At 34.3% G+C, this 25,531-nt stretch overlaps 3 protein-coding genes across 6 annotated transcripts in view; 2 read left to right on the top strand and 1 right to left on the bottom strand.

Annotated features, from left to right (window-relative positions):
- LOC126772992 (cadherin-87A-like) overlaps positions 1-11,321 on the top strand; it is a 53,303-nt gene extending 41,982 nt beyond the window's left edge. Inside the window, exons 22-37 of one of the 3 annotated variants that reach the window (XM_050493593.1) lie at positions 191-381; positions 509-695; positions 1,328-1,542; positions 1,898-2,095; positions 2,448-2,607; positions 2,966-3,101; positions 3,537-3,727; positions 3,951-4,127; positions 5,735-5,847; positions 6,203-6,366; positions 6,857-7,014; positions 7,399-7,504; positions 7,738-7,942; positions 8,551-8,649; positions 8,815-8,905; positions 9,559-11,321. In XM_050493593.1, coding sequence (XP_050349550.1) covers positions 191-381; positions 509-695; positions 1,328-1,542; positions 1,898-2,095; positions 2,448-2,607; positions 2,966-3,101; positions 3,537-3,727; positions 3,951-4,127; positions 5,735-5,847; positions 6,203-6,366; positions 6,857-7,014; positions 7,399-7,504; positions 7,738-7,942; positions 8,551-8,649; positions 8,815-8,895 — 2,381 coding nt within the window. In that variant the 3' untranslated portion in view covers positions 8,896-8,905; positions 9,559-11,321. Of the gene's footprint in view, positions 1-190; positions 382-508; positions 696-1,327; positions 1,543-1,897; positions 2,096-2,447; positions 2,608-2,965; positions 3,102-3,536; positions 3,728-3,950; positions 4,128-5,734; positions 5,848-6,202; positions 6,367-6,856; positions 7,015-7,398; positions 7,505-7,737; positions 7,943-8,550; positions 8,650-8,814; positions 8,906-9,541 lie in introns of all 3 variants that reach the window. The other 2 variants (XM_050493594.1, XM_050493595.1) reach the window with 2 other exon arrangements.
- Positions 11,313-15,351, bottom strand: LOC126773035 (uncharacterized). Of its 2 annotated transcripts, none has more exons than XM_050493657.1 (5): positions 15,197-15,351; positions 14,737-14,946; positions 14,234-14,374; positions 13,334-13,432; positions 11,313-12,597 (listed from the first exon to the last, which is right to left on the bottom strand). In XM_050493657.1, exons 1-5 carry the CDS (start codon positions 15,257-15,259, stop codon positions 12,400-12,402), a joined length of 711 nt encoding a protein of 236 aa, XP_050349614.1. In that variant the 5' UTR covers positions 15,260-15,351; the 3' UTR covers positions 11,313-12,399. The 2 variants fall into 2 exon arrangements, with proteins under 2 accessions (XP_050349614.1, XP_050349615.1); XM_050493658.1 differs by having other exon boundaries at positions 15,202-15,290.
- Positions 15,352-16,075: 724 nt separating this feature from the next.
- LOC126772997 (chorion peroxidase) lies at positions 16,076-25,153 on the top strand. The gene is made up of 15 exons (XM_050493603.1): positions 16,076-16,291; positions 16,940-17,110; positions 17,713-17,879; positions 18,328-18,466; positions 18,987-19,133; positions 19,404-19,577; positions 19,728-19,921; positions 20,438-20,624; positions 20,868-21,065; positions 21,649-21,793; positions 22,080-22,239; positions 22,479-22,637; positions 23,491-23,695; positions 24,339-24,453; positions 24,818-25,153. Exons 1-15 carry the CDS (start codon positions 16,177-16,179, stop codon positions 24,885-24,887), a joined length of 2,346 nt encoding a protein of 781 aa, XP_050349560.1. The 5' UTR covers positions 16,076-16,176; the 3' UTR covers positions 24,888-25,153.
- The last annotated feature ends 378 nt before the right edge of the window (positions 25,154-25,531 follow it).

Here is a 25,531-nt window from a genome sequence, read left to right on the forward strand (position 1 = left end):
TCTCGCGATGATTTTTAACGCCGCCGAGCGCGAAATGAATATTATAAACACAAACAAATGAAAACATAAAAAATAATTGTACTTGCCCGGGTTGTAACCACCAATCTTTGACCAAGGTTTACGATCTTTTAGTATATGCTATGTAGTGCAACACTATTTTCATATTATACTAAATGTACGCTTTCTTTAGGAGAATTCGGTAAGGTAACATACAGCCTGTCGGGCGAGTCGTCATCGCTGTTCAGCATCGACCCGCAGTCGGGCGTCGTGCAAGTATCGGCGGATGGCGGCGTGGACCGCGAGGTGTGGCCCGAGTTGTGGCTGCGCGCCGTCGCCACCGACAGTGCACCCGCACATCTGCGCAAGTCCGCCAGCGTGCCGGTGAGCTGATTACCGTGTTGCTTTACACGATTTGTCCCTAGCGGATAGTTGCTTATTATAAAAACTTTTTGATTTGCTATATACATTCAATTTCAAAGTTTAACGTACTATAATAATCTTTGAACAGATACACATAACGGTGCTGGATATCAATGACAATCCCCCGATCTTCACTCAGAAGGTATATAAGAGTACCATCGCTGAGAACTTGCAGCTGGATCCCCCCGCCGCGATACTCCAGGTCCTCGCCGAGGACAAAGATGTCGGGATCAATGGGAAAGTTGTTTATAGCATACTGCAACAAAGTGAATCAGGTAAAATATATTACTTAAGTTTTTGGAATCGTTTCGCATAAACCTAATTATTATCATATTTTAATTTTGATTGTGGTAGGGCTTTGTGCAAGCTCGTCTGGGTAGGTACCACCCACTCATCAGATATTCTACCGCAAAATAGCACTACTTGATATTGGTGTGTTCCGGTTTGAAGGGCGAGTGAGCTAGTGTAATTACAGGCACAAGGGGCATAAAATCTTAGTTCCCAAGGTTGGTGGCGCATTGGATATGCAAGCGATGGTTGACATTCCTTACAATGCCAATGTCTAAGGGCGTTTGGTGACCACTTACCATCAGGTGGCCCATATGCTCGTCCGCCTTCCTATTCTATAAAAAAAAATTTTGATAATTTTAAATGATATTTTTTTTAATAATTAATGTACATTATTTCGTACAAGATACTTATACTTAATATAAAAGCTTGGAGCTAGTACTATTTACAGGATAAATAAAAATTATCGAAAGATTTTCAAATAAGAGTAAAAACAGTCACTCGCCAATTCTTCTCGTTACATATAATTTGTCTTGTAAAATGATAACACAAAGAGCATACGTGAAAAAAACGTTTGATATTAGGTGATTATAATTAATTTAATTCATATCCCCAACAGGAGTGTTCACGGTAGATCCAAACAGCGGTATAATATACCCCGCCAAAGCGGTGTCCGGCGACACGACGTACCAGCTGACGGTGGGCGCGCGCGACGCGGGCGGGCGCGGCCACGCCGACAGCGCGCGCGTGGACATCGCCGCGCTGCGCGTCAACCGGCACAGCCCCGCCTTCGTGCGCCCCGCCGCCGACCTGCGCGTGCTCGAGGTGCCCGAGGTACGTCCTTTTTTTAACGCTGGAAAAACGCGTTATGCATTTCGGAGCGGGTCTGCAGCGCCGTCCTCTTCCCGCTCCCGCTCCGCGACAACCTGAGATACGTCCTAGGGAAATTATAAGCTCTGTCCGATTAAATGTTTTATAATTTTTGGTATACTCAGACCGAATAGATCGTTTAAGACTGAACGTTTCTAATGATTAGACATTAAACCCAAAATTTAAACGACATTGTCAAACTACTGACCGTACGATTACATGGCTATTCTATTTAAAATCGAGTCTTCGCCGATTTGATCGATCCTGATCTACCTCTATTTGTCTCCATAAAATAAACTACTTCATTAACTTTCTATAGCACGCAGCGCAAGCCGATTATCTCGTAACGACGGTGGAAGCTACAGATGAAGATTCTGGAGAAAACGGTCAAGTTTCCTACTATCTGAAAGTGGATAATCAAAATGTTGGTGAAACTCAAGAGTTCAGTCTCGACAAGAATACAGGCGAGCTTAAGACGAAAACTTTCTTAGATAGAGAACAACAGGCTGAATATCAGGTAATAAGAGTTTTGCAAACAAATTTTATTTTCATTACGTTTTTAAAGTTCCGTTTAGATCAAAAAATACCACCTTTAAAGAACAACTAGATCTCTCTATGCCTACTTTCTTGAATTACAAAAGTTAAATTTCATAACTAACCGATCAAGAAAATAAAACGTATTCTAATTTTGAAAAATAAATAAATTAATAAACAATATGAGAACTGCAAGCATAATTTTGTGTGTCCAGTTACAAAGATTTAGAAAATAATATGCGACATAGAAGCCCTATCTTCAAAATGTTGCCATAAAAATATGGATGTAAAAACATTATGTACATTATATCGGTTTTTATATTGATTTCTTACAGTTGGTAATAGCGGCAGTAGACAATGGTAAGCCAGCTCAATTTGAAACGTTGCGTCTTCTAACTGTGGTGTTAGTGGATGACGAAGATCACGCTCCAAGGTTTCTTCATCGCCACTACCAATTTTCAGTAAAAGAAAATCTACCTTCTGGAATTATTGTTGGTGAGATTATATATATTTTTTAATTTTCTAATAAATTATTTGTGTATTTAAAAAGTATTTGTTTATTTAGTTAATTCTGTGTCAGAAGTTAATGCCTTGCAGTCACTTACACAAATACGAAAAAGTCCTATAAGAAAGATTGAAATATTTTTATTAGTTTTTTTTAATTTTTGCTTACTGTTAAGTTAAAATATATTTAAAGGCATTTATGTAAGAACTTTTAATACTACTAACGATGAGAAATAAAAAAACTCATTATACTTTTCTCATTCTCATTCAAATAACTAAATAAATAACCACAGATTAAATTACTTATTAATATCTATGCTGAATTAATACAATTAAAAAATCGTTTCAGGAAGCGTCAAAGCGATAGACAAAGATTCGGGTGATAATGGAAAGGTATACTATCATGTACTGGAAGGCAATCAGGATGGAGGATTCACACTAGACAGAACACAAGGGATCATTCGAGCTAATATGACTTTTGACAGGTAAAAAAATGGTAATGCGGTTTCCTGGGCAAGAACTGTTATGTTTTCACGTACTTAATTTGTGTTTAAAATTCATCTCGTATACTCCGGTGAAAGAAAAATACGTGTAGCCTGTATGTATCGTATGATCAAATTCTGTCATATCTGTTCATAATGATTGCCAGTCCGCATATCTATTTTATAATTTAAAAAAAACTTGACTTATTTGTAGCAATTTTGCGTGCTAACTATTGTTTAATTTTTAATTCATTTCCATTATTTTTTCTTACAGTACTGATTTATCTTAAATTAAAATTTTATATATTTATTTATACCTAATTAATCGTTTAATTATTGACTAGCCACAGGATCCTTAATGATATATTATTTACTATGTATGTACCAGCAAACGAATGAATACAATCATAATTATATATGAATGGACATAATTTATAGAGAAATAGAAGACGAATATTCGATGACAATATATGCCAGTAACAATCCGATACTAGAGCATGCGGCGGCCATCTTGAACTCCATAGACAACAGCACAGATAGCCAAGACATCAGTGTGACCACTGTTAAAATTAAGATATTAGATGAAAATGATAACGAGCCGAAATTCCAACAAAAAATATATTATGCAGGTAAAATATTTTTGTCATATAAAAATTTATTTTTCTGTGAAAATTGAATTAAAAAAAATTAAAATATATTTTTTTAATACATTTCATATTTAATTAATTTTGTTTAAACACAACGAAAAACAAATAATCGATTTTTGTTTTATATATAAAATTAATACATAAAAAGTGTAAGTAAAAATTAGTATGAATTATCAAAAAAAATGTTTTTTTATTTGTTCACCAGGAATTAAACATACGGCCCGCGTCAACGAGCCCATCATATCTATCGTCGCTGAGGACCCCGACCTCGACGAGAATGGCACGCTGGTCTACATGGTGGCCGCCTCGAACCTGTACAAGTTCGGCGCGTCTCAGTCCACTGGCAGCGTTGTGCCTTCACCGTTTAACGTTAGCCAGGACGGTCTGTAATTTAGATTATTATTAATACCAGTATTGCGTGTGTTCTAAGTTCACTGTTTTTAAATATGTTGGGCGAAATTATTAATACTACAACTTATGTACGTTGTCGCTGCAGAAAAACAAGATCTGTAGGGGTTTTCCAACTGAGCTTTTTTACATTATAATATTTACTTCTCAATATTTATGAAGGTTATATGATTGATCTAGGACTTAGTGTAGCTGGCTATTACAGCTAGGCTAATTAAAGAACATGTGTTAATGATCAGTCCTCTCCCCTAAAGTAGAAATAATTGAAAGCCGCCTGTAAATTACAAAATTTTATTTACAATAAGTTATATATTAGGTCCTTACATATGAAATTGGTGTTTTGTACGGGAGGAATATAAAGTGTTTTTTTTTTTGTAAAATATATTTAATTAATTAAAGTATATACCGTTGTTATCTATGCACTTTTGCCATCACATAGGTAGTTCATTGATCCCTTTAATAAAAAAACCATGGGGGCGAGAAACAATAAACTCTTTGAAAGCGGTTTGGACTGTCGCATCGGAGTTGAATTTACAGTGGAGTACAGTGGATGTCGCAGACATTCCAATTGTAGCTCATCTAACTTAGTGGTTGTTTGTTGTGCAGTGTGCGGTCTTGCGTTGTCGTGAAGCAGCAGTGGCCTAGAGCGATTGACCAATCTCGGTTGTTTAGCAGCTAGTTCTTCCTTCATGGTTTGCAGTTGCTGACAATAGATATCTGCCGTAATCGTTTGACCAGATTTTAGAAAGCTGAAGTGAACGACACCGACGCTAGTCCACCAAACACTTACAAGTAACTTTCAATTTCAATTTCAACTGTCAATTTTCGTTTAGGGCATTTGGCGGGGTCTCCAGGGTTCAGCCATTGCGACGAGCGTTTCCGATTATCGTACAGTATCCACTTTTCATCACAAGTAATGATTCGATTTAAAATCCCTTCACTATTGTGTCGGTTGAGCAAATTAATACAGCAGTCGACGCGTATTTGCAAGTTCGATTCATTCAATTCATAAGGTACCGATCGTTCAAGTTTTTTTACTTTACCGATTTGCTTCAAGTGGATTAATACGGTTTTATCACTTACGCCGAAGCCTGCAGCTATCTCTGAAGTGCTTTGTGATGGATCCGCTTCTACAATAGACTTTAATTCTTCATTTTCCACTTTGGTCTCCGGTCGTCCATGGGGTTGATTCTAAAGGTCGAAATCCAGAACGAAAACGTTGAAACCAAAAACGTACCGTGCTTTCTTTTGCGACACCAGCGACGTACACATCATTTAATCCTTCGAGCTGTTTCTGCAGCACTGGTGCCACGGTAGACCTCTTACTCGTAAATGTACCGATATTTCATGTTTTCCATTGTGCGGTAATAAGCGACGCCAAAGAAAAAATAATGAGGAAAAAACAAATGAATGACTGTTCAAAATTCAAATGTATTAGGTAAATTAATTTATAAATTTGAATTTGGAATTCTTAACCAAAGAGGAGATATTTCAGATCAAAGTGGTCATTACGACAAAACGCTAATTTCATAAGGATCTAATATTTGTGTGTGTAAAAAAATTATGAACAATATTTTGTAGGTATTCTAACGACGGCTAACTACATGTCTGAGTACAACAACGACCGTTTCGTGCTGGACGTTATTGCACAGGAACTTGCGCCGCCGCACAGACAGGCCAAGGCCCAGGTTTATGTAAGTACTGGTTACAGCATTCATTCTAAACGTCCTTTCAATAGGTGATATAACATAATACTAACTTTTGCATTATTACCTCTCTCAATTACCCTTTACTTTTTAAATGTTGATCAAAGTCGAATTAACAAATTTTCTTTTATCTGAATGGTCATTGGTCAATAGCAGCTGATGACGCAATAGACGACCAATGAGAGTTCAGTATTGAATCGGTAGTCTTTGTGTTCGATAAGTGTTTTTCGGAGAACGAAAGCGTGGAATAGTCTTTTGTAATCTTTGCGTCCGAATAAGTATCTAGTGTTTCGAACTAATTAAAAATACAACATACAAAATTCATATCAGCTATTTATTCTAGCTCTGGATAATCGACCGATCATCCCTCATCCGAATGGTAGTATCTCGAGGATGTTCAGCTCCAGTGGAAGGGGTACAAAAGAAGCTTGCTGATGCTGGACAAGCTTTGCTGGTCGCGGGTAGAAGGCTACCACTCGTGCAAGCGGATAGGCGGTATGACGACTGGTACGTTGTATAATAATATATTTTATTTATAATACAAAACTATTTTGCTTAAGTACTTATATCCACTTTCATTTTATTATTATTTCATTTTATTAACATAGTGAATACAATACATTATATTTGATTTTGACCAATTATGTGATGCTATTTCAAATTCTGAATTTGTTTATTTATTTTTACACCGGCCATCGAATTCCACTATACATATAAATATATACCTTTTTTTTAACGCTGGAAAAACGCATTACGCATTACGCGGGTATGTGAGGCTCACCGGTGTCCAAGGCGCCGAGTGCGCCCCGAACATCGGAATACCCAATAAAAAACCAGCAGTACCCTATCTGTCTTATCGAAGAGCGCCATGGGATCGCTTGACCGTGACGCTCTGATATAAATATACCAACCATGGATGGTTAACATGGCACATGCTAGTTCTTCCTTATGAATGTTGTTATTTAAATTTTAGTATTTGCTATTATTATTAACACAGGTGTGAGATCCATTTACACGCAGTGGACCCGGAGTCGTACCAAGTGTTACCAGTTGACAAAGTGCTAGAAACTATCGACTCGAAATACGACCAGCTCAAAGATGTGTACCAGCAGTTTGGTGTCGAGACCCTCATCGCTGCCAGTGCTACTTCGAAAGGTCAGCCTTTACATTATACGATAAAAAAACATCTCGGAGAATATCTACATGCAAGACATACTCTCGCCCAGACAAAGCCACCCCCTTATTTTTGAGTTTCGTCTTATGTTCTGAAACGAGTGTTTAAACATTCAATAATATATAGACTGGGACTTCTGCTCTGCGGTTTCGGGTTCGATTTCCGCCGTGAGTGTGGGCGTATTATAATTGATGAATTTAAAATTATATTATATATATCATTATATGTGGCATTAACTTGCTTACCTTAGGAACAAATATATGTATATAATTAAATCTGACTCTCTTATCCTAACATTATACCCAGATTTATATAGTCTATGTAATTTGTTTCTGTAGATATTGATTCATTATTTATTTTTTCAGCGCCGGACAGTTTCGATCCAGCTCTGGCGACGCTGATAGCTCTTCTGATTGTGCTGTTTACGGGAATTGTGACATTTATAGTCGTTTGCGCCTGTCTTAAGCATTGGTGAGTAATATGTTTTTAAATCAATAATATTTCGGCAATAGCCAAGGCGAATAGTCAATAAACTTCGTTACAACTATTTTATATCTTAGTTTTGCAATTTGAACTGTAGTTAGAGCAAAAATACCCAAAAGAGTAATTGTGAATTAATGAAATTTCATGATAATCGGTCATAAATAAATAATAATAAATATATGTAAATAATAAATGAAATACTATATCGAAGCAATTTATAGGGCGCCTTATTCCAGGGTGATACCCCCTCCATCGCTTCAATCGAGCAAAGGTGACAGTCTGGCGAGACGGCGAATATTAGAAGAGTTGAGCACTACTGAGAACCCTCTGTGGCTGGAGACGAAGTTGAGACCTTACGAAGAACAGGAACTGACCATGAACGTCTTCGGAGATCAAAACGAACAGAATGCGGAACAGCCTCCCTTAGTGAATATATTTTTAATTTCCATACCATATCAGCCTGTGAATGTCCCACTGCTGGGCGAAAGGCCTCCTCTCCTCTTTTTGAGGAGAAGGCTTGGAGCTTATTCCACCGCTCTGTTCCAATGCGGGTTGGTAGAATACACATGTGACAGAATTTCAGTGAAATTAGACACATGCAGGTTTCCTCACGATGTTTTCCTTCAGCACGTAAACACGAGATGAATTATAATCACAAATTAAGCACATGAAAATTCAGTGGTGCTTGCCCGGGTTTGAACCCACGATCATCGGTTAAGATTCACGCGTTCTTACAACTGGGCCATCTCGACATTTTTAATTTGAAAAAATATAATTATTTGGCGGTAGAATAATGTGTGATTGAGTGGTACCAACCCAGACACCTAGTGCCCAGTGCTTGCTGGGTGCGATGTCTTGCTATCGGTAAACCGGTTAAGCAGGCTGATTGACATGGTGTTGTAGCTGTTGTGCCAAATTGAGTTGGGACACATTTAACGATATAATATTAAAAATAAAAAATATGAAAAGCATTTTAACTATTGACAAAGTGACTTATTGCTTCCATGCGCCTTAATTATCTGTTCCGTATGCAGGCCGACAACACGTACGCCACGATAGCGGGCGGGCGCGGCGACTACGCCACGCTGGCCGGAGACTCGCCCACGCCGCTCGAGGCCGCACTCGGCTTCCAGGTACACACACGCACACACACGCACACACACGCACACACACTACCCTACTTATTTCAGACAAACACAAGTATTTCTTTATAAGTGGTGTGTACCTACTTCTATTATACCCACACTCTCTCAGGTGTCGGTAACAGTTATTTATGTAGTATTTTATTTAATTTTCAGGGCAGCACGTTTAAGCCGCCTTCTCCTGATACGCCGGAGCCTCCCCCGAGACCGGCTGGTCTCGGACCATTGTCATGGTAAATTTGTTATTGTATTTAAAGTATTACATATAGTATAAGCAAGAGCAACAACGACACTGTATCGCAATAAAGACAGAAAAATAAGTAAAAAAAAAAAGATTTAAAATGATTTCAAAATACAATTTAAACCTGTTCAATTGAAATGAAATATAGATAAACGCAACCGCTCCCAGCAGCCAGATTATCTGCATCTCCACCAAACTTCAATTGATAGAAGATAAAGAAGACAAAAATGTTGTGCAACTCAAAACCGCCTAAAACAAAAAGACGAGCCGGTTGGCTTGGTTGGTGGATTGCCTTTCACGCCGAAGGTTGTGGGTTCGATTCCGACCCAGGACAGATATTTGTGTTCATGAACATGTCTGTTAGTCCTGATTTTGGGTGTAATTATTTATATAAGTATGTCTTTACAAAAGAAAAATAGTATATGTTGTATATCAGTTGTCTGGTTTCCATAGTACAAATTTTGTATAAGCTTAAGATGGCCGTGTGTGAAAATTGTTCCAGGATATTATTATTATTATATTATTACAAAACAGTACGCGTGTAAAAAGTGCATAATTACATTACATTTAAGTACATATTTTTGCATCAGAAACATTTTGTTGTAACAGTAAATATAACATGAATATTATCTTTTGTTTCAGATCACACACTAAAACAGGAGTTTAGAAAAATATATCATAATATCATGTAAATAAAGACTTAATTTAAATAACGCATGTTGGCAATGTATTAATTTATTAAAAACGATAATCTAATGACAAGTTGAAACAATGTAATTCGTATTATACTAAACTCTTTTCATATACACCAAAACTATATAATATATAATACCAGTAATCTAACTTAGCTGACCAGAAGTCTTCGACTATTGTGTTATAATCTTTACTAATGTTATAAATGCGATAGTGTCCTTGCTATGCTTTCACTTATGATAATGAAATTTTGATTAAAAGTTGTCAGGGAAAAAGACACGAGTACCTAACATCTCCTCGCCCCGAAGCTGTGCGCGGCTGTTACGAAATATGCGTAACCGCATTTCTAACTAAGATACGATATTACTATATATATATACTAGTCTCGTTTGTTCATAAAAAAAATACTTCCAGTTCATTTTAGATTGCGAATATTATACTTGTAGATATAGGTATATAGGTTATATATTAAGATTTAATTCGAATTATGAATGTTATTAGTAATTAACAGATGATTTAAAAGATATTTTCTTTATATTTTTTATCTCTTTTAATATTTTCGTAAAGGTTAATAGGTTGTCAACGTCCGTTTTACTTGATGTAAATAGTAGGTAATGCATAGATTAAGTTAATAATTTCTATAGGCATAATACTGACATTGTTAATTAAAAAATCGGTCTCGATCTATGTTCATATCAAAGAAAAATAAACCCTTTTTTTTCTACAGTAGCATATTTTTTTGACTTGACACAATAATATGTAAATAATCACAAATATTATGTATATAAATAAACAATATATTTTAAGAAATAAAATCAAAACGTACATGCCTTTTTGTATATTATACATCCTGCCAAAATCTACAAATATTGTTTAAAATTATATTAGGAAAAATATATATGACTAAATATTCAAAGAATTAAACATCCGTCCTATGAAATAATTTGTGAATTATGTATAAAACAATATTTATTAGTATGTTGCCAAATATTTCAAAACGCATTAAAATAATTTTGATAAAATTTGCCTTATCTGTTTGACAAGTGGGGACTAGAGTTGAAATTCGTCAGCCTAAATGAAACGGAATTATATATCTAATGTATATAACTACAAAGGTCTGTACTAAAACACAAATAAGGCATTTATTTTATGTTAATTTTTTAAGACCGGTAACTTTTTTAAAAAAGAAACATTTGCTTACGGATAATAAAATTGTTTAATTGGCGTCTATAATTTTTTTATTTATACAATAGGTGATTTTTAATTCCTGTCATTTTCATACATTTTACTCTTTAATCCGTTATTCGTTGTAGAAAGTACATAGTAACAAACTAATGTTAACATCTGAATTACGCTTCGCAGACAATTCTACTATCAGTAAACGAAACGAATCGTTTCTTGGTTAGAGTAAGCAAGCGTGATTTAAACTATTGTTTTGTAAATTAAATATGATATCGATTAAAATAAATGTTGAACTAATATCAATGACTGCGGTACTTTTTCAATGTTTTCTAACATATAAAAAATTAATTGTCAAGCGATATATGTAGAACAATATTTATATAGTCTTACCATAAAGTATTGCCATAGTATTTTATTGTGTACAAAATAGGTTATACTATTTCTAGCTATGTAAGTTTATATTGTTTGTGCTCCTCTGTATATATATGCTTTAGTCGAATATTATTTTTTATGAAACGTACAACGAAATAAAACTATATTTAACTAATTTGAGTATTTTAATTATTTTTCAGTTGTTTTTTTATCTATGCTAAATCATTACATCTTATATATATATATTTGAAATTATATATATTAGTATTGTATATATTAGTATATTTGAAATTGTATATATTAACTGGTGGTAGGGCTTTGTGCAAGCTCGTCTGGGTAGGTACCACCCACTCATCAGATATTCTACCGCAAAACAGCAATACTTGATATTGTTGTGTTCCGGTTTGAAGGGTGAGTGAGCCAGTGTAATTACAGGCACAAGGGACATAAAATCTTAGTTCCCAAGGTTGGTGGCGCATTGGATATGTAAGCGATGGTTGACATTTCTTACAATGCCAATGTCTAAGAGCGTTGGTGACCACTTACCATCAGGTGGCCCATATGCTCGTCCGCCTTCCTATTCTATAAAAAAAAAAAAAAATATTTGAAATTGTATTGTTCGGTCAAACAGTGTATAAAAATCGGTACATACATATGTATTTTTCATGGATAAGGTTTTTATAATAACTCTGCTGTAACCTAATATGTATTTTAACATATTACGTTATGTTGCGCAATTTGCAAGCAAAGCCGTTTATATATATTTTATAAGGGTAAATGTGTCACCTGGTAAGTGGACCACTAGGCTATCACTGATGAAGTATAAACAACTCCTTACATGGGAATGCGACACCAACCTTGGGAACTAAGATGATATGTCCCTTGTGCCAGTAATTACATTATCTCACTCACCCTTCAAACCGGAACACAAGAATACCAAGTACTGCTGTTTTGCGGTAGAATATCTGATGAGTGGGTGGTACGGTGGTACCTACCCAGACGAGTTCGCACAAAGTACTACAACCATTAAAAATAATTTAAGGTGTCATGATCCTTATTCTTGTAATGACACTGGTTCACTCGCGATTCAAACTGATCGCGTCTATAAATATATAAAACTATAAATTGATATTAATAAAGTGTGAAAAGTAAATAAAAACGTCAACCATATAAATTTTACATAGACGAATCCACAACGTTCATATTTCCGTTTTTTTCTATAAGTTATTAGCTAACATAACTTTAAATAATGACTAACTTTTTCTTTTGTAACAACGATTCAAATTGTCCATTATTGTTCGTACTTCGTTTATATAATTGAACAGAGTTTTCTTCAAACAACTCTCACAGTCTCGGAGCGACGTAAGTATCTGAGAATACAGATCGGACATTGACTCGAGTTTTAGAAGAATCAAGCGTTGGAATGTAATATGATAATTGTCCTTTTGCATCTGAAACAATTTGAGAAAAAAACGAAAGGTATATTATATCTTTTGAGAAAAGTAAAAATATAGTAATAGACGATATCAAATTAAAAAAACCTTCACATTTTAACTTCTGACTTCACCTTTTAAATGGGTATAATATTAAAAATAATTGAAAATTATATTAATTAATGTAAATGACGGGCACATAAACAAAACAACAACGGGCTGGTGCTTAATCGTGATAGAATCCACTATTTTTATTTGAGATTCTTGCTGCTTGATCAGATGTGTGCTGTGGCATCTCGGCTCTCTTTGTTTAAGAGTATGTAAAATAACAGTCTGTGAAAATTCTTCTGCTAGGCAAAGGCCATTTATTCTTTAGACGGTATTGATATTCCACCACACTTCTCCAATGCGTATCGGTGGATAAACATGTGGCAGAATTTCAACATCACGTGCAAGTTTTTTAAAGATGCTTTCTTTAGTGATAAATCTAACTATTGCCTTACATCGCCAATGCGCCACCAATCTTGGGAACTAAGAATTATGTCCCTTGTGCCTATAGTTTCACTGACATTTATCGAACCGGAAGATAACAGTACTAAGTATTGCTGTTTGGCGGTAGAATAGATGATATGAATTACAAACACATGAAAATTTATTGGTGCGTGCCTGGTTTGCTGTCTTTATGATTCACACCACTGTCGTTATGTTCTAACCTAGTAGGTTATCTAGTAATATATAATAACTGAACACGTACATATTCAACTAAACAAATCCCAGCTGAATTCTCGTCGCCAGGGTTATTTGAGTTGCACTGTTTCAGCAAATATTTGTAGCTCTTACGCCATTTTCTTATCTGAAAATACAAACAATTCATCAAACTTTTCGTGTTTTATTGAAGCCTTGCTTTCTCCCTTGCTATTATTTGTTTTTTTTTTAATAAGTTTATTTAGTTTCATGATTTTCTTTTATTACATATCATTTAGCTTAACGTATAACGTTCTAATACATAGTGACTTAAACCGATACTAACCAGTTTTGCTAGCTACCATGTGCTTTGAATTCTTACATAATTAGCGTTAGAAGTGTCATTTTATTTAAAATTGCATATTAAATATGAATGCTATAATGACATTAGCTGAGAAAAACTTTAACGCCATGACTGTAGAGGAATGGAGAATTGTTTGTTTGCATGCTATTTTAGAGGAAAAGTAATTTCAGAGTAGGACGAGGCCTTAGATAGGCCTCATTTTCATAAATTATATTTTATCGGATGAAAGTGAGGATGAGGACGACTACGAAATGTCTGGATATTAAAACGTTTAATGCGTATAATATTAAATACCTATAAAAATAAACAAAATATAAAAAGTTTACGTTTATTTATTTTTCTGCTGACTGCGTACTACTACAAACGCAAAAACGTCTCCAAGCTAATTTCGCTATACATTTTCATATGTTTTTCATCATCATTTGTCATGCCAAGGAAACCGTACAAACATTATTTATTTATTTAGCAATAACCTTGTAAACCAGTATGTATTGTGCAATAAGAAAATAATTATTATATTTTTATCATATAATTTTTCGAGATTTTTTTACAAAGTAAGGAACTTTATACACTCCTCAAATTATTCATATAGTGTATATACTGTACCTCTTTCTCCATCTGATAAACCGCATGTCTCTTCTTCCCCTCTTCGGCGTTCGCAATCTTCAGACATTTACTTTCGTCGATGTAATACGATTTCTCAGCGCCATCTATCTCAGTCTTATGCAAAGTGATGCACTCGTTCCACTGAAATTCAATAATTTGGTACTAAATTAACTGAAGTGGTAATAGATTAAGAATTAAATACAAAAGAATAAGCATAAGGTTGGTGGCGCATTGTCGTTAATGTTTCTTACAATACCAATGTTTACGGGCGGACCACTACTTTTTTTTTTCGTAAAGAAATTCTCAGTCCGGAACTTTAGACAGCCTGAATTATGTCCGGTCATGTCGTTGATCGTGTCGATTTGATAGATGGATGGATTGTGCACTTTTGGGTCACGTCTCGGGCAGTTGGTTAAATCATGAATTCATAATTATCACACATTGAAACGTGGCACTCAACGAGCTCAGAAGCTTAATCAAGAGTTTTGAATACAATGAAATACCTTAGAATTTGTTTTGATACTCATGAAGCTGTGTTCCTTGTGTCTCGTCATTTCTAGTCGATAGTGGGTGGTGACGTTCACCAACTGTACCTGGAAGTCTGCAGTCCAGGTCTTCAAGATATTTCTATCACTTTTATCAAGGTCATGTGATGCGTTTATGTAGTTTTTATATGTTTTCAGCAATGTTTCAGTGTCTGTGCTTTCTGTGGTCTGAAAAATAAATAATTTTGTTTTTATAATTATGCATGTGTTTACAACTGCAAGAAGTTTTTCTTTTTGATACACGTTGATGGTAAGTGGCTTGAAGCTTATGAATTACCTGTGCAAAAACAGTCTTGTTTTTATTTATAAAATAAATTTAACTATTAAGATTTTTTATACAAAAACTTTAATATTAACTATATAATCTAGAAACATAATTATGTCTTCAAATAATGAAAAAATGTATTTATATCTATACCTCACATTTCAAACTCCTGAATAATATTGAAATAAAAAAAATATTGTATAGTTTTATAACCATAATAGGTAGTTATGTAATATTCTATGCACTTGTCTCTTGTAACTACTAATGAACAAGATATTTGTAAGAATCTATGAACTTTAAAGTCAAGAACAAGGTACGGATAGCAAAAACATCCATAAACATTTTATGTATTTTTTTTATTTAATATTGTCAGCGAAGTAAATCGTAATTTAGTGTCAACAGCTAAAGTAGATTTGATTCAACGGTTAATTTATAACACTTTTTCTATCTGTATTAAATTATTAAAATATTTAATAGTTCTATGCGTTGTAATGCCTCTTAATTATAACGAGTCTGAGAAAAAAACCTAAAAACTACTAGAGGAGATGGTCCATTGGCTGAAATACGGGAATCTTAACCACTGTAGTTTCATTTAAGTAGTTAATTTGTATTTATAATTCAGCAGCAACACAATAATGATAATTTATTATTTGTATTATTATTTGTACAGGTATTTTTGTAATATTTAATTATTTACAAATATAAAATATAACAAAATATTTTGTACTATTTAATAAATAATTTAATGCCGTCGGTACTTATTTGATAACCCCTAACATTGATTTAGATATCTACGCTGTAATGGATATGTTTGCTATTATCCAATTACAAAATAATAATATTTTTTATTGATCCTTAGAATCTGTTCTAGTACAATATTTCTTTATTATTTATTTAAAAAAATATATTTATCTAAGCCTTTGGAGGTACAAAAATTTTGTTTGTTTATAATTAGTCTTAGGATGTCAAGTACAGCATATTCAATATTTAGTATAATCTACCTACCCACATTTTATATACTTTACAATTTTTACCAATATACTGCCATTTTGACTTCAACCCAACTTCAGTGTAGACGTGCAATCAATATGTGAACTAGAAAAGTATTTTCAGTTACATTACACAAACTCAAAATGTGTAGGGGAAAGCTGTTATTTCATTTACTCGTATATATAGTTGTGTGGAAATTCCACAATGTTACGAAGGAGGCACTGGCAATGACCATAGCTGAAGCGCGTGGTGACAATGGTATGAATATTTTTTCTCGAAGTTTTGATTGACTTCTACAATTATAACTAAGAAGTATATTAAAACAAACATTATTCTTTTACGATTTCATGTTCATAAATATAAACGACTTTATAAATATAGTCTTTTTAAATTAAATAATTTATCAATAGACCGAATGGTGACTGCAACTGGGTGTTTCTTTTCCGAACCGGTGGCAGTTTCTGGTTTGACTATCAATAAGCAAGTGTAATGCTTTAATGATGAATAAATCTTTTTGATTTGATTTTTTGATTTTGAATATTTGTTCATATGTACATATATTCGTGTTATGCGGTTTTAAACTGAAATACAATCTTGTGTGAGAGACAAAACTCTTATTCTATACGCTATGTCAAACTAATTTTAGTTCTCATATAATGATTTACATATCTTCTAGTCCCGCGTGTGGTATAAATTCGCCTCCATGTTTTGACCAATACTCTTTTCCACGATACCTACGTTTTGAATAATAGCATGAACTAATTTTTTTCTCCTTACATAATAAACAAAATATTTTCGATGTTTTAATATTAGTAATAATTATGTTTTGATTTTATGGAATAAGAAAAATGGGTCTGAGTGTGCTGAATGCTAAAATTAATGATCCCATTTGTTAATTAAAAACAGAACACGCTCACAGCAAAGAGCCGCCATGTGCAGTCTGTCCGCGACACGGAGTCTGTGTACCCCATGTGCAGTGCCCGGCACACATCCGTCCGGGTTCAAGCAATCCCCGGTGCCACTTAGATGGCACACGACACATTGGTGTGTGTTGTTCAACTGGAAGACGTCATGCAGGTAAATACGATATGACACTTCTATCATCATCATTGTGAATGATTTTGAGGGCCGGTTGGCGTGGTTGGTAGATACTTGCCTTTCACTCCGAAGGTTGTGGGTTCGATTCCCACCCAGGACAGACAGTGCATGACCATGTCTGTTTGAGTCTGTGTGTAAATATCTATATTAGTATTTATTTACAAAAAGAAAAGTAGTATATGTAATATATCAGTTGTCAAGTTATAGTTCAAGCTCATCTTAGTTTGTTATCAGATAGCCGTGTGTGAATAATGTACCAGGATATTTATTAATTATTATTATTATGACACTTGATACTCGTCGGCATAGACTTTAACTCTCAGTATGGTGACGTTAGCGCTCCATCTGGCTGACTGATTCCGAAAAGCTATACTGCGTTTACCGGTCCGTGGTCTCCATTCTAGAACTTGTCTACTGTATTATTATCTATTTTATCCTCTATATCTTTTATTTTATTATATCAATATATTAATAAAAAACTATCTTAATTACTAATACACGATTAGACTAACACATACTAATAGATGAAGGTAAATATTCCTTAACTTCGGCTTGACCTTGCAAAACGTTGCATGTTACAGGGGAATCGGATCGTAAGTTCAGATCATCAATAAATATAGACGATATGAAGACGGCCCACAAGCAATCCCAAAAACAGTTGGCCCAGTGGGTAGAGCGAGCTGATACACTAAAAAACAAATATTATGCCGTCGTTAATACATCTGACCCTAGTTATTGGCATTATTTGGTGAGATATTAATGCTTATAATAAAAAAACAGTTAATTGCGTTTTATTTATTCGGTGTGTATAATTATTTTACAAATATTTTAATTGTTTCTGTTCAAATGACTTGAAATTTGATGGACTTAAAAATTTCCCAAACTTCATTCACGTCATCCAGGTAAGCACCAATAAGTTTTCATGTTAAATTGTACTTATACGTGAACGGCGATAAAGGAAAACATCACGAGGTAAGCCTGCATGTTTCAGACACAATTCTGCTGTACTACCTCTGCCATATGAGTATCCTCCAACCTGAAGTGTAGCAGCGTGGTATAATAACCACAAACCCTTTTCCTTAAGCACAACAGTAGGACATTCACAGAATGTTATTATTTTTACTTTTATATTTTAGAACAATAAGCATTTGAAGTTAATAATTAAATTGAATGTCTAATTAATAATGTTTTTACAGTCTGTTAAGACGTATGACAACAAAGCACAGATGTTGGGTCGAGGTGCGTTGCTTAATTTGTTCGCTGCTCAGGAGTTGAAGGCACGAGACGCAATAACTGCTCAGGAAATAAACCTGGGATTTACAGAGCATACGGATGGTGATGTTGAAATTGTTTCTTTTAACAGATTTATTTGTAGTTTGATGAATACATATATTACCTCAACTAAAACCTTTTGAGAGTTTCGACTATAGGACACTATGCTTAAAATAAAAAATATAGCAGGTTCTTACGTCTGTGTGTTGCCGAATCTATATAAGTTTTTGAAAATCATATAAGAAAGTTTAATATTGAATAAAGATTTTTTTTAATTTAATTATATAAATACCATAATTATCGTTTAATAAAATAATAACTTAATAATGTTCTTCATTAATGTAAATTATATTTTTATTATAACCAATCATAATACAATAATATCGTGAGGAAACCTGCATGTGTCTAATTTCATTGAAATTATGCCACATGTGTATTCTACCAACCCGCATTGGAGCAGCGTGGTCGAATAAGCTCCAAACCTTCTCCTCAAAAGGGAGAGGAGGCCTTAGCCTAGCAGTGGGACATTAACAGGCTGTTACTGTATACAATAACAGATTACCTAATCGATGTTATATTCCAGGCCCCTTCTGCCCTCCGAAACTATTATGTCCACAAGAGCCCAGTCGATATAGAAGCATTGGAGGTGACTGCAATAACCAGAACAACCCAGAGTGGGGTGCCACCAACACCGGCTACGAGAGATTATTACCACCTGATTATAGCGATGGTAAGGGAATATTCAATTAACACAATTGAACCACAATTTAGGAACAGCATCAGCGAATTGATATTTTACTTATTTTAATTGTATTGAAATTATTTTCAGTATTACGATTAATATTTAACTCGCATAGTATATGATGGAGAAAATGATATGAAAAGTGTTTACATATTTGTAATTTGTGTATCAAGATCGCTTCAATATAATCTAGAATAGAGTATGCAGATCAGTTTAATGTTAAGTTCAGCAGCAAGCCTGTACCGTACTTTGTTTTAGGTATCTGGCAAATGAGGACTTCAATATCAGGTTTACCACTTCCCAGTGCAAGATCAGTGAGTAACGCCTTGCTTCTGGACGTCAGTCATCCTAGTGCTACCCACAACGTGATGTTCATGCAGTTCGGCCAGTTTATTGTACACGATATTAGCATCGGCGTAGTGTTTGCTATGGGTTAGTATACTAAACATCGAATCCATAGTTACCTGATATTTTCATAATCATCTGAGTTTTTAGACTTGAGTGATAAAAGGCCTAAAAATTTAACCTGGCCTTATTGAGCGTAGGAATTGTATTTAAAATATTTTTTTGCTATTTCCTTAGGTGATGGTAATGGAATTTCCTGTTGTTCCGGAGATGGAAACCTACTGCCAAAAGAGTTTCAGCATTGGGCTTGCGCTCCGATAATTCTGGATCCAGGGGATGTTTTCTACGGCCAGTTCGGACAGCGATGTATAAATTTTGTAAGAACGCAACTTGCGCCACGGAGTGATTGCTCGCTTGGATATGCTAAGCAGGTTATTATTAGAAATATTTTCATCTCATTCTCAGTTACCGTAATATCCAACCATAGTAGGATTACTTCATAAAATAACATAAATAACAACTTTGTAATTGCTATCTATATGAAACGATTTTCAAAATCTTAACCTATTGGTTATTACTAACTTCCTTCTGGCTGATTTCAGCAATCGCTTTTTATTTTCATTATCCGATGGAACGGCAGCCCGACACGACACAAAGAAGTTTCGGGTCAACTTGGATCGGGTAATTAGGTTAGGTTTTTTAGCCTCTAGACTAACGACACAAACTGTTACTAGAAGTAAGTCTAAACTGTTACTAGTAGTGTATATCTATTAGAAATTGTGTTGACATGAAATATTGTCGAAAATTTTATAAGAACATATGATACTGAGCACTTTTTTTTGTGAAAAAAACATTGCCTCGATATTAATGATAGGCGATTTGTCTTGCTTAAAAGATAGACCTAACAAAAATGTTTATATATTGTTGTATTGTGTTTTTTAACCTAGATGAATGGCGCATCACACTATATTGATATGTCTCACCTCTATGGAAGTTCTGAAGAAAAACATATTAATTTGCGGGCTCGAAAAGGACTTTTGAGTGTATTTAATGATTTTGGCAGAGATCTACCACCTTTGACAAGGAGAAGAGAATGCTTGAATATGCATGAAGGAGCTGCTTGTTTCGAATCAGGTTCGGAAAATGACATTTTATATTTGGGCAAGTTGTAAATGTAGTTTTATTTTTGGCTTGATTTCTTATATATGTATTGTTACAATCGTTTACGCGTTTGTACGCGTGTAGATTTTTTATGTTTAAAATTAATTTGAAATACACAGTAATGAAAGTATGATTTATTTACAGAAATATATACTCAAAAATCATGACCACAGTATCCTATTTATCTTACTGAATTATAATATTGCTCAATTACAGGGGATAATCATGGAAATCAGATAATATCACTAACAGTCCTGCAGACTTTATGGACGAGAGAACACAACAGAATAGCTCGATATATCTCCACGATAAATCCTACATGGGATGAAAATAAAGTGTTTTTAGAATCAAGAAGAATTTTGCAAGCGGAGTACCAACACATTATTTACAATGAATGGCTGCCTTTATTACTTGGTAACATTAATTGGTTTATACAAATGAATAACTTGAGTTTACAATTTTTTTCTCGCCTCTCCTCAAAAGAAGAGAAGCCTAAGCCCAGTTTCCTGTTATTATAATATAATTGTTTATTTGATTATTATATGTATTTTTTTTTATAGAATAGGAAGGTGGACGAGCATATGGGCCACCTGATGGTAAGTAGTCACCAAACGGCCTTAGACATTGGCATTGTAAGAAATGTCAACCATCGCTTATAGCCAATGCGCCACCAACCTTGGGAACTAAGATGTTATGTCCCTTGTGCCTATAATTACATTGGCTCACTAACCCTTCAAACCGGAACACAACAATACCAAGTACTGCGTTTCGCGGTAGAATATCTGATGAGTGGATGGTACCTACCCAGACGAGCTTGCACAAAACCCTACCACCAGTAAATATTTGTGCACTTAAGAAAAGAGATATTCCCACTAAATGTACTATGCCATAATAGCTATACATCCGATAATCAATATCACGCGCGTCCCAGGTTCTCATATTGTTTGTAGTTATATTATGTCAAAGCGATATGATATGATTTGTAAATATTCTTCAGGTCCTAAACTCATGGAAATTTATGGTCTATTGCCATCTTCTGGGTTTTCTTCTTCATACCACCCAAGTGTTGATCCATCGCTGACTGCAGAGTTCTCTGCCGCGGCAATGAGATTTGGGCATTCCACAGTCGATGGCCAATTAAAGTAAGATTTTTGTATGTATTTTATTTATTTTTTATATATATAACCAAATAGTAGCTCCATAGCAAAAACATTAGGTAAACGGTATAAAAGTACAGAGGTGAGTTTTCATGCGATTTTCTTAACAAAATATAATAAACCATTTAAGTCTGCAATTATCTTATTAATATATTAATATAATAATAATTTATATCTTATTTATATATACTACAATAACCTTTATTACTATAAATTAATTACTACTTTTAATTCAATTAACTACATGTGTTAAACAGTACAATTATTTCAGAGTCCTTAGTCCTAAGCATAGAGGGATATACGAGTCTATTTCCATACCAGAGGTGATGTTTCAACCTTCAAGATTGCGTTTAAAGCCTTTTCTAGACAGGATGCTAGTCGGGATGTCGTGGCAGCCTATGCAATCGGTTGATCCATTTGTTACTGAGTCAGTAAGTAAATATGTATAAATGGTAAATTAGGCAAACATTGTAATTAAAATTGTAAAAATATATTATATGTTGTAATAGTTTTGCATAATATTATTAATTTTCATTTAGAAAGCAAGCGACAAGAATAAAATCAACGCTTCTAGGCTTTTAAAAGACCCATTGCAAATAATAAAATAAATAAATATTATAAGTGGGTATGGAAACCAATTGTAAACATGGTGTAAACATTATTGTCACAGTTATCACGATACATGTTTCACGGTGGTAGCCCCTTCGGCCTGGACCTGGCAGCTATCAATATCCAGCGCGGCAGAGACTATGGCGTTCGTTCTTACAACGAATATAGAAAATTGATAGGAATTGAACCAATTGCTGATTACCATCAATTTGGTTCAAATGTAAGTAAAGATGTCAAGAACGAAAGCAGAACATAATTATTGTTTTGATTTACAAAGTACCATTCACATCAAACGCGTCAAATCGAATCGCGCCGCATTTTAAGTGCGGTAAAGAAAATTTAAAGTGAACACAATATATAAATTCTACATTTGCATATCAAGGAAAACATTCGGCTGCAATCGTATGATGTCGCATTCGATCGTTGCGCTTGAACAATTTAAGAACTTTATGGGTTTGATGTGAATCGTACTTTATTATACGAATGATTTCAACGACGTTGACGAAACTACTGAGACTCAACAACACTAGATTTAAGTTAACAGCTAGCTAGCGTCCGGCATGCGTTGCACTGCCTCTTTCTATTTTTATAAATAAATAATTATACGGTACGACTCGCATGCTCGTTAATTGATGCTAGTATGTCAGAAATCATCACGCACTTGACAACTATAACTGTATAAAGTTTCGATTCTATCGGTTGAACGCATATAATATTATTCTATATATGATTTTAGCGCGCTATTAAAAAAGTTGTATAGAATTTATGTATTTCGATTCTTAAGAACATTTCCACTTATACATTGTTTACTTAATTATTCATTTCATTCATTAGATATTCTACTGTTAAATAGCAGTTCCTATTTTGTTGTGTACGGTTTGAAGAATGAGTGAGCCAGTGTAATTACACAACGGGTTTAACATCTTAGTTTCCATGGTTGGTGGTGCATTGGCGATGTACGAAATGGTTAATACATCTTACATCACCAATGTCTATCAGCGGTGGTGATCATTACCCTTCAGGTGGCATTTGCCAGTCCACTTACCTCACATAATAAATATAATTTTTATCAGGCTGCAAAAAGATTATCGTCTGTATATGAAAATCCTGACGACATAGATCTTTGGGTTGGAGGGCTTTTAGAAGAACCGGTGGAAGGCGGAATTATTGGACCAACGTTTGCCAATATAATAGCTGATCAGTTCGCACGTTTGAAGAATGGAGATCGCTATTTCTATGAATTCGGCCCCAATATTAATCCCGGCGCATTTACACCAAGTAAGTACGGAATCATTTAAAAAAAATTGATATGCGAACACTTTATGGTATAACAGTCTTTAATGTCGAATTGAATTTTGAGTTCTGCAGCTAAGTATTTAAGTTAAACTTGGTAAGTATTAACCATTCTTCACACTGTGAAGTGAACCTCGCAAATCAGCAATTTTTATGTACAGTAACAGCCTGTGAATGTCTCACTGCTGGGCTAAGGCCTCCTCTCCTTGTTGAGGGGAAGATTTGGCGCTTATTCCACACTGCTGCTCCAATGCGGTTTGGCAAAATACACATGTGGCAGAATTTCAGTGAAATTTCACACATGCAGGTTTCCTCACGATGGTTTCCTCCACTGTCAAGCGCATCTGTTAAGATTCCCGCGTTCTAACCACTGGGCCATCTCAGCACTTTTTATGTGAAGTATACATAATTTTACATACGACTTTTAACTCACTCTCCAAATGAACTAGCGCAGAACCCTTAAACCAGTGTTAATATAATTATTATTGAAATTCTTTGCGAGAAGTCGCCTATTTCTCAATAAGAAGATTAATAAATATTTCTTATTATTGTATGTATTCCCGTATTTTTTTTGTGTGTGTGTGTGTTTCCTTAAAACTCTTTAACTATGAAATTGTTTTCATTAAAGGTCAACTCGCAGAAATCAAGAAGGTAACGTTATCCAGGATCGTATGTGATAACAGTGATGGAATAGAACTATTTGAACAATCACCGAACGCTTTTCTGAGATCTGATTTGTCATGGTAAGAATGCACAAATAATTGAATTTACAATAAAAAAATATTTTAATGAATTTATTGTTATTTATTTATTTATTAGTATGTGGTTATCTGTAAAAAATATCAGTGCTGACTTAACTCTTCCATCCAAAACTGATATCATATATCCTTCCCTACTGCCTAAAAAATATTGTCTCAACCATGAGCAACAAGCTGACCACAGCAAAATTTGTATTGCTATATTTTAAGAATTCGTTTCTGCAAGAGGAACACTTAGAGATTTTTGAATTTAGAAATCATAGTGAGTTAGTTTCTTATCAATTCTTCGCGATTCAAATATTTTTATAAAAGCCTTGAATAAAATTTTAATTTTGATATTACATTCCAGGAATGAACCAGTGCGATGCGATAGTCCAGCAATACCTTCATTGGATTTAAATCAATTCAAAGAAATGTAATCAATTATACAAATTTCAACATTAATATAACATTCATATCTTAACCAGCTATTTACTATCACGACAGAAACTTTATATAAAGATATTGTATGATCATCAAAATTCAATTCAATAACACTGACTTCGCCTAACTCTTTCATTTCTATATTTCCATCCTTTTCTTCTTGTATTTTATTTACATTTGATTACAACAATATGATTATGTTGCAAAAGTGATCAAAGTGATTTTTAAATTCGCATGTCCGCCTTTTGTGATACAATCCCTTGTTGTAAATTATACCTACTTGTTTATTTGATTAACGCGAATCAATGAACTTCGATGTTTTATTCATTTTTGGGTTATTTTTTTTATATGTCGATATTTTAAAATAACCTAAAATGTTTAATTTCTTTCTTTTTTTTCCTTCCTTCGAATATTTAATTGTTTTCATTTTGTTTTTTAATTGAATTTTGATTTGGAATGTAATCGAACCCGGTTTAGTGATTTTTTCGGACATAAAAAATCCAGAAAGCGGGAGTTTTTTTTGGTAAGTGATAGTAAATATCTTTTCAGTGCATAAAAAAGTTATTATTATATAATGTGCAAAATGGTTCATTTTATGCAAAGAAAATTATAGCCTTAAAATTGCCGAATGAGACAAAAT

The sequence above is a fragment of the Nymphalis io genome, chromosome 13, assembly GCF_905147045.1.
Source record: "Nymphalis io chromosome 13, ilAglIoxx1.1, whole genome shotgun sequence".
Classification (NCBI taxonomy): domain Eukaryota; kingdom Metazoa; phylum Arthropoda; class Insecta; order Lepidoptera; family Nymphalidae; genus Nymphalis; species Nymphalis io.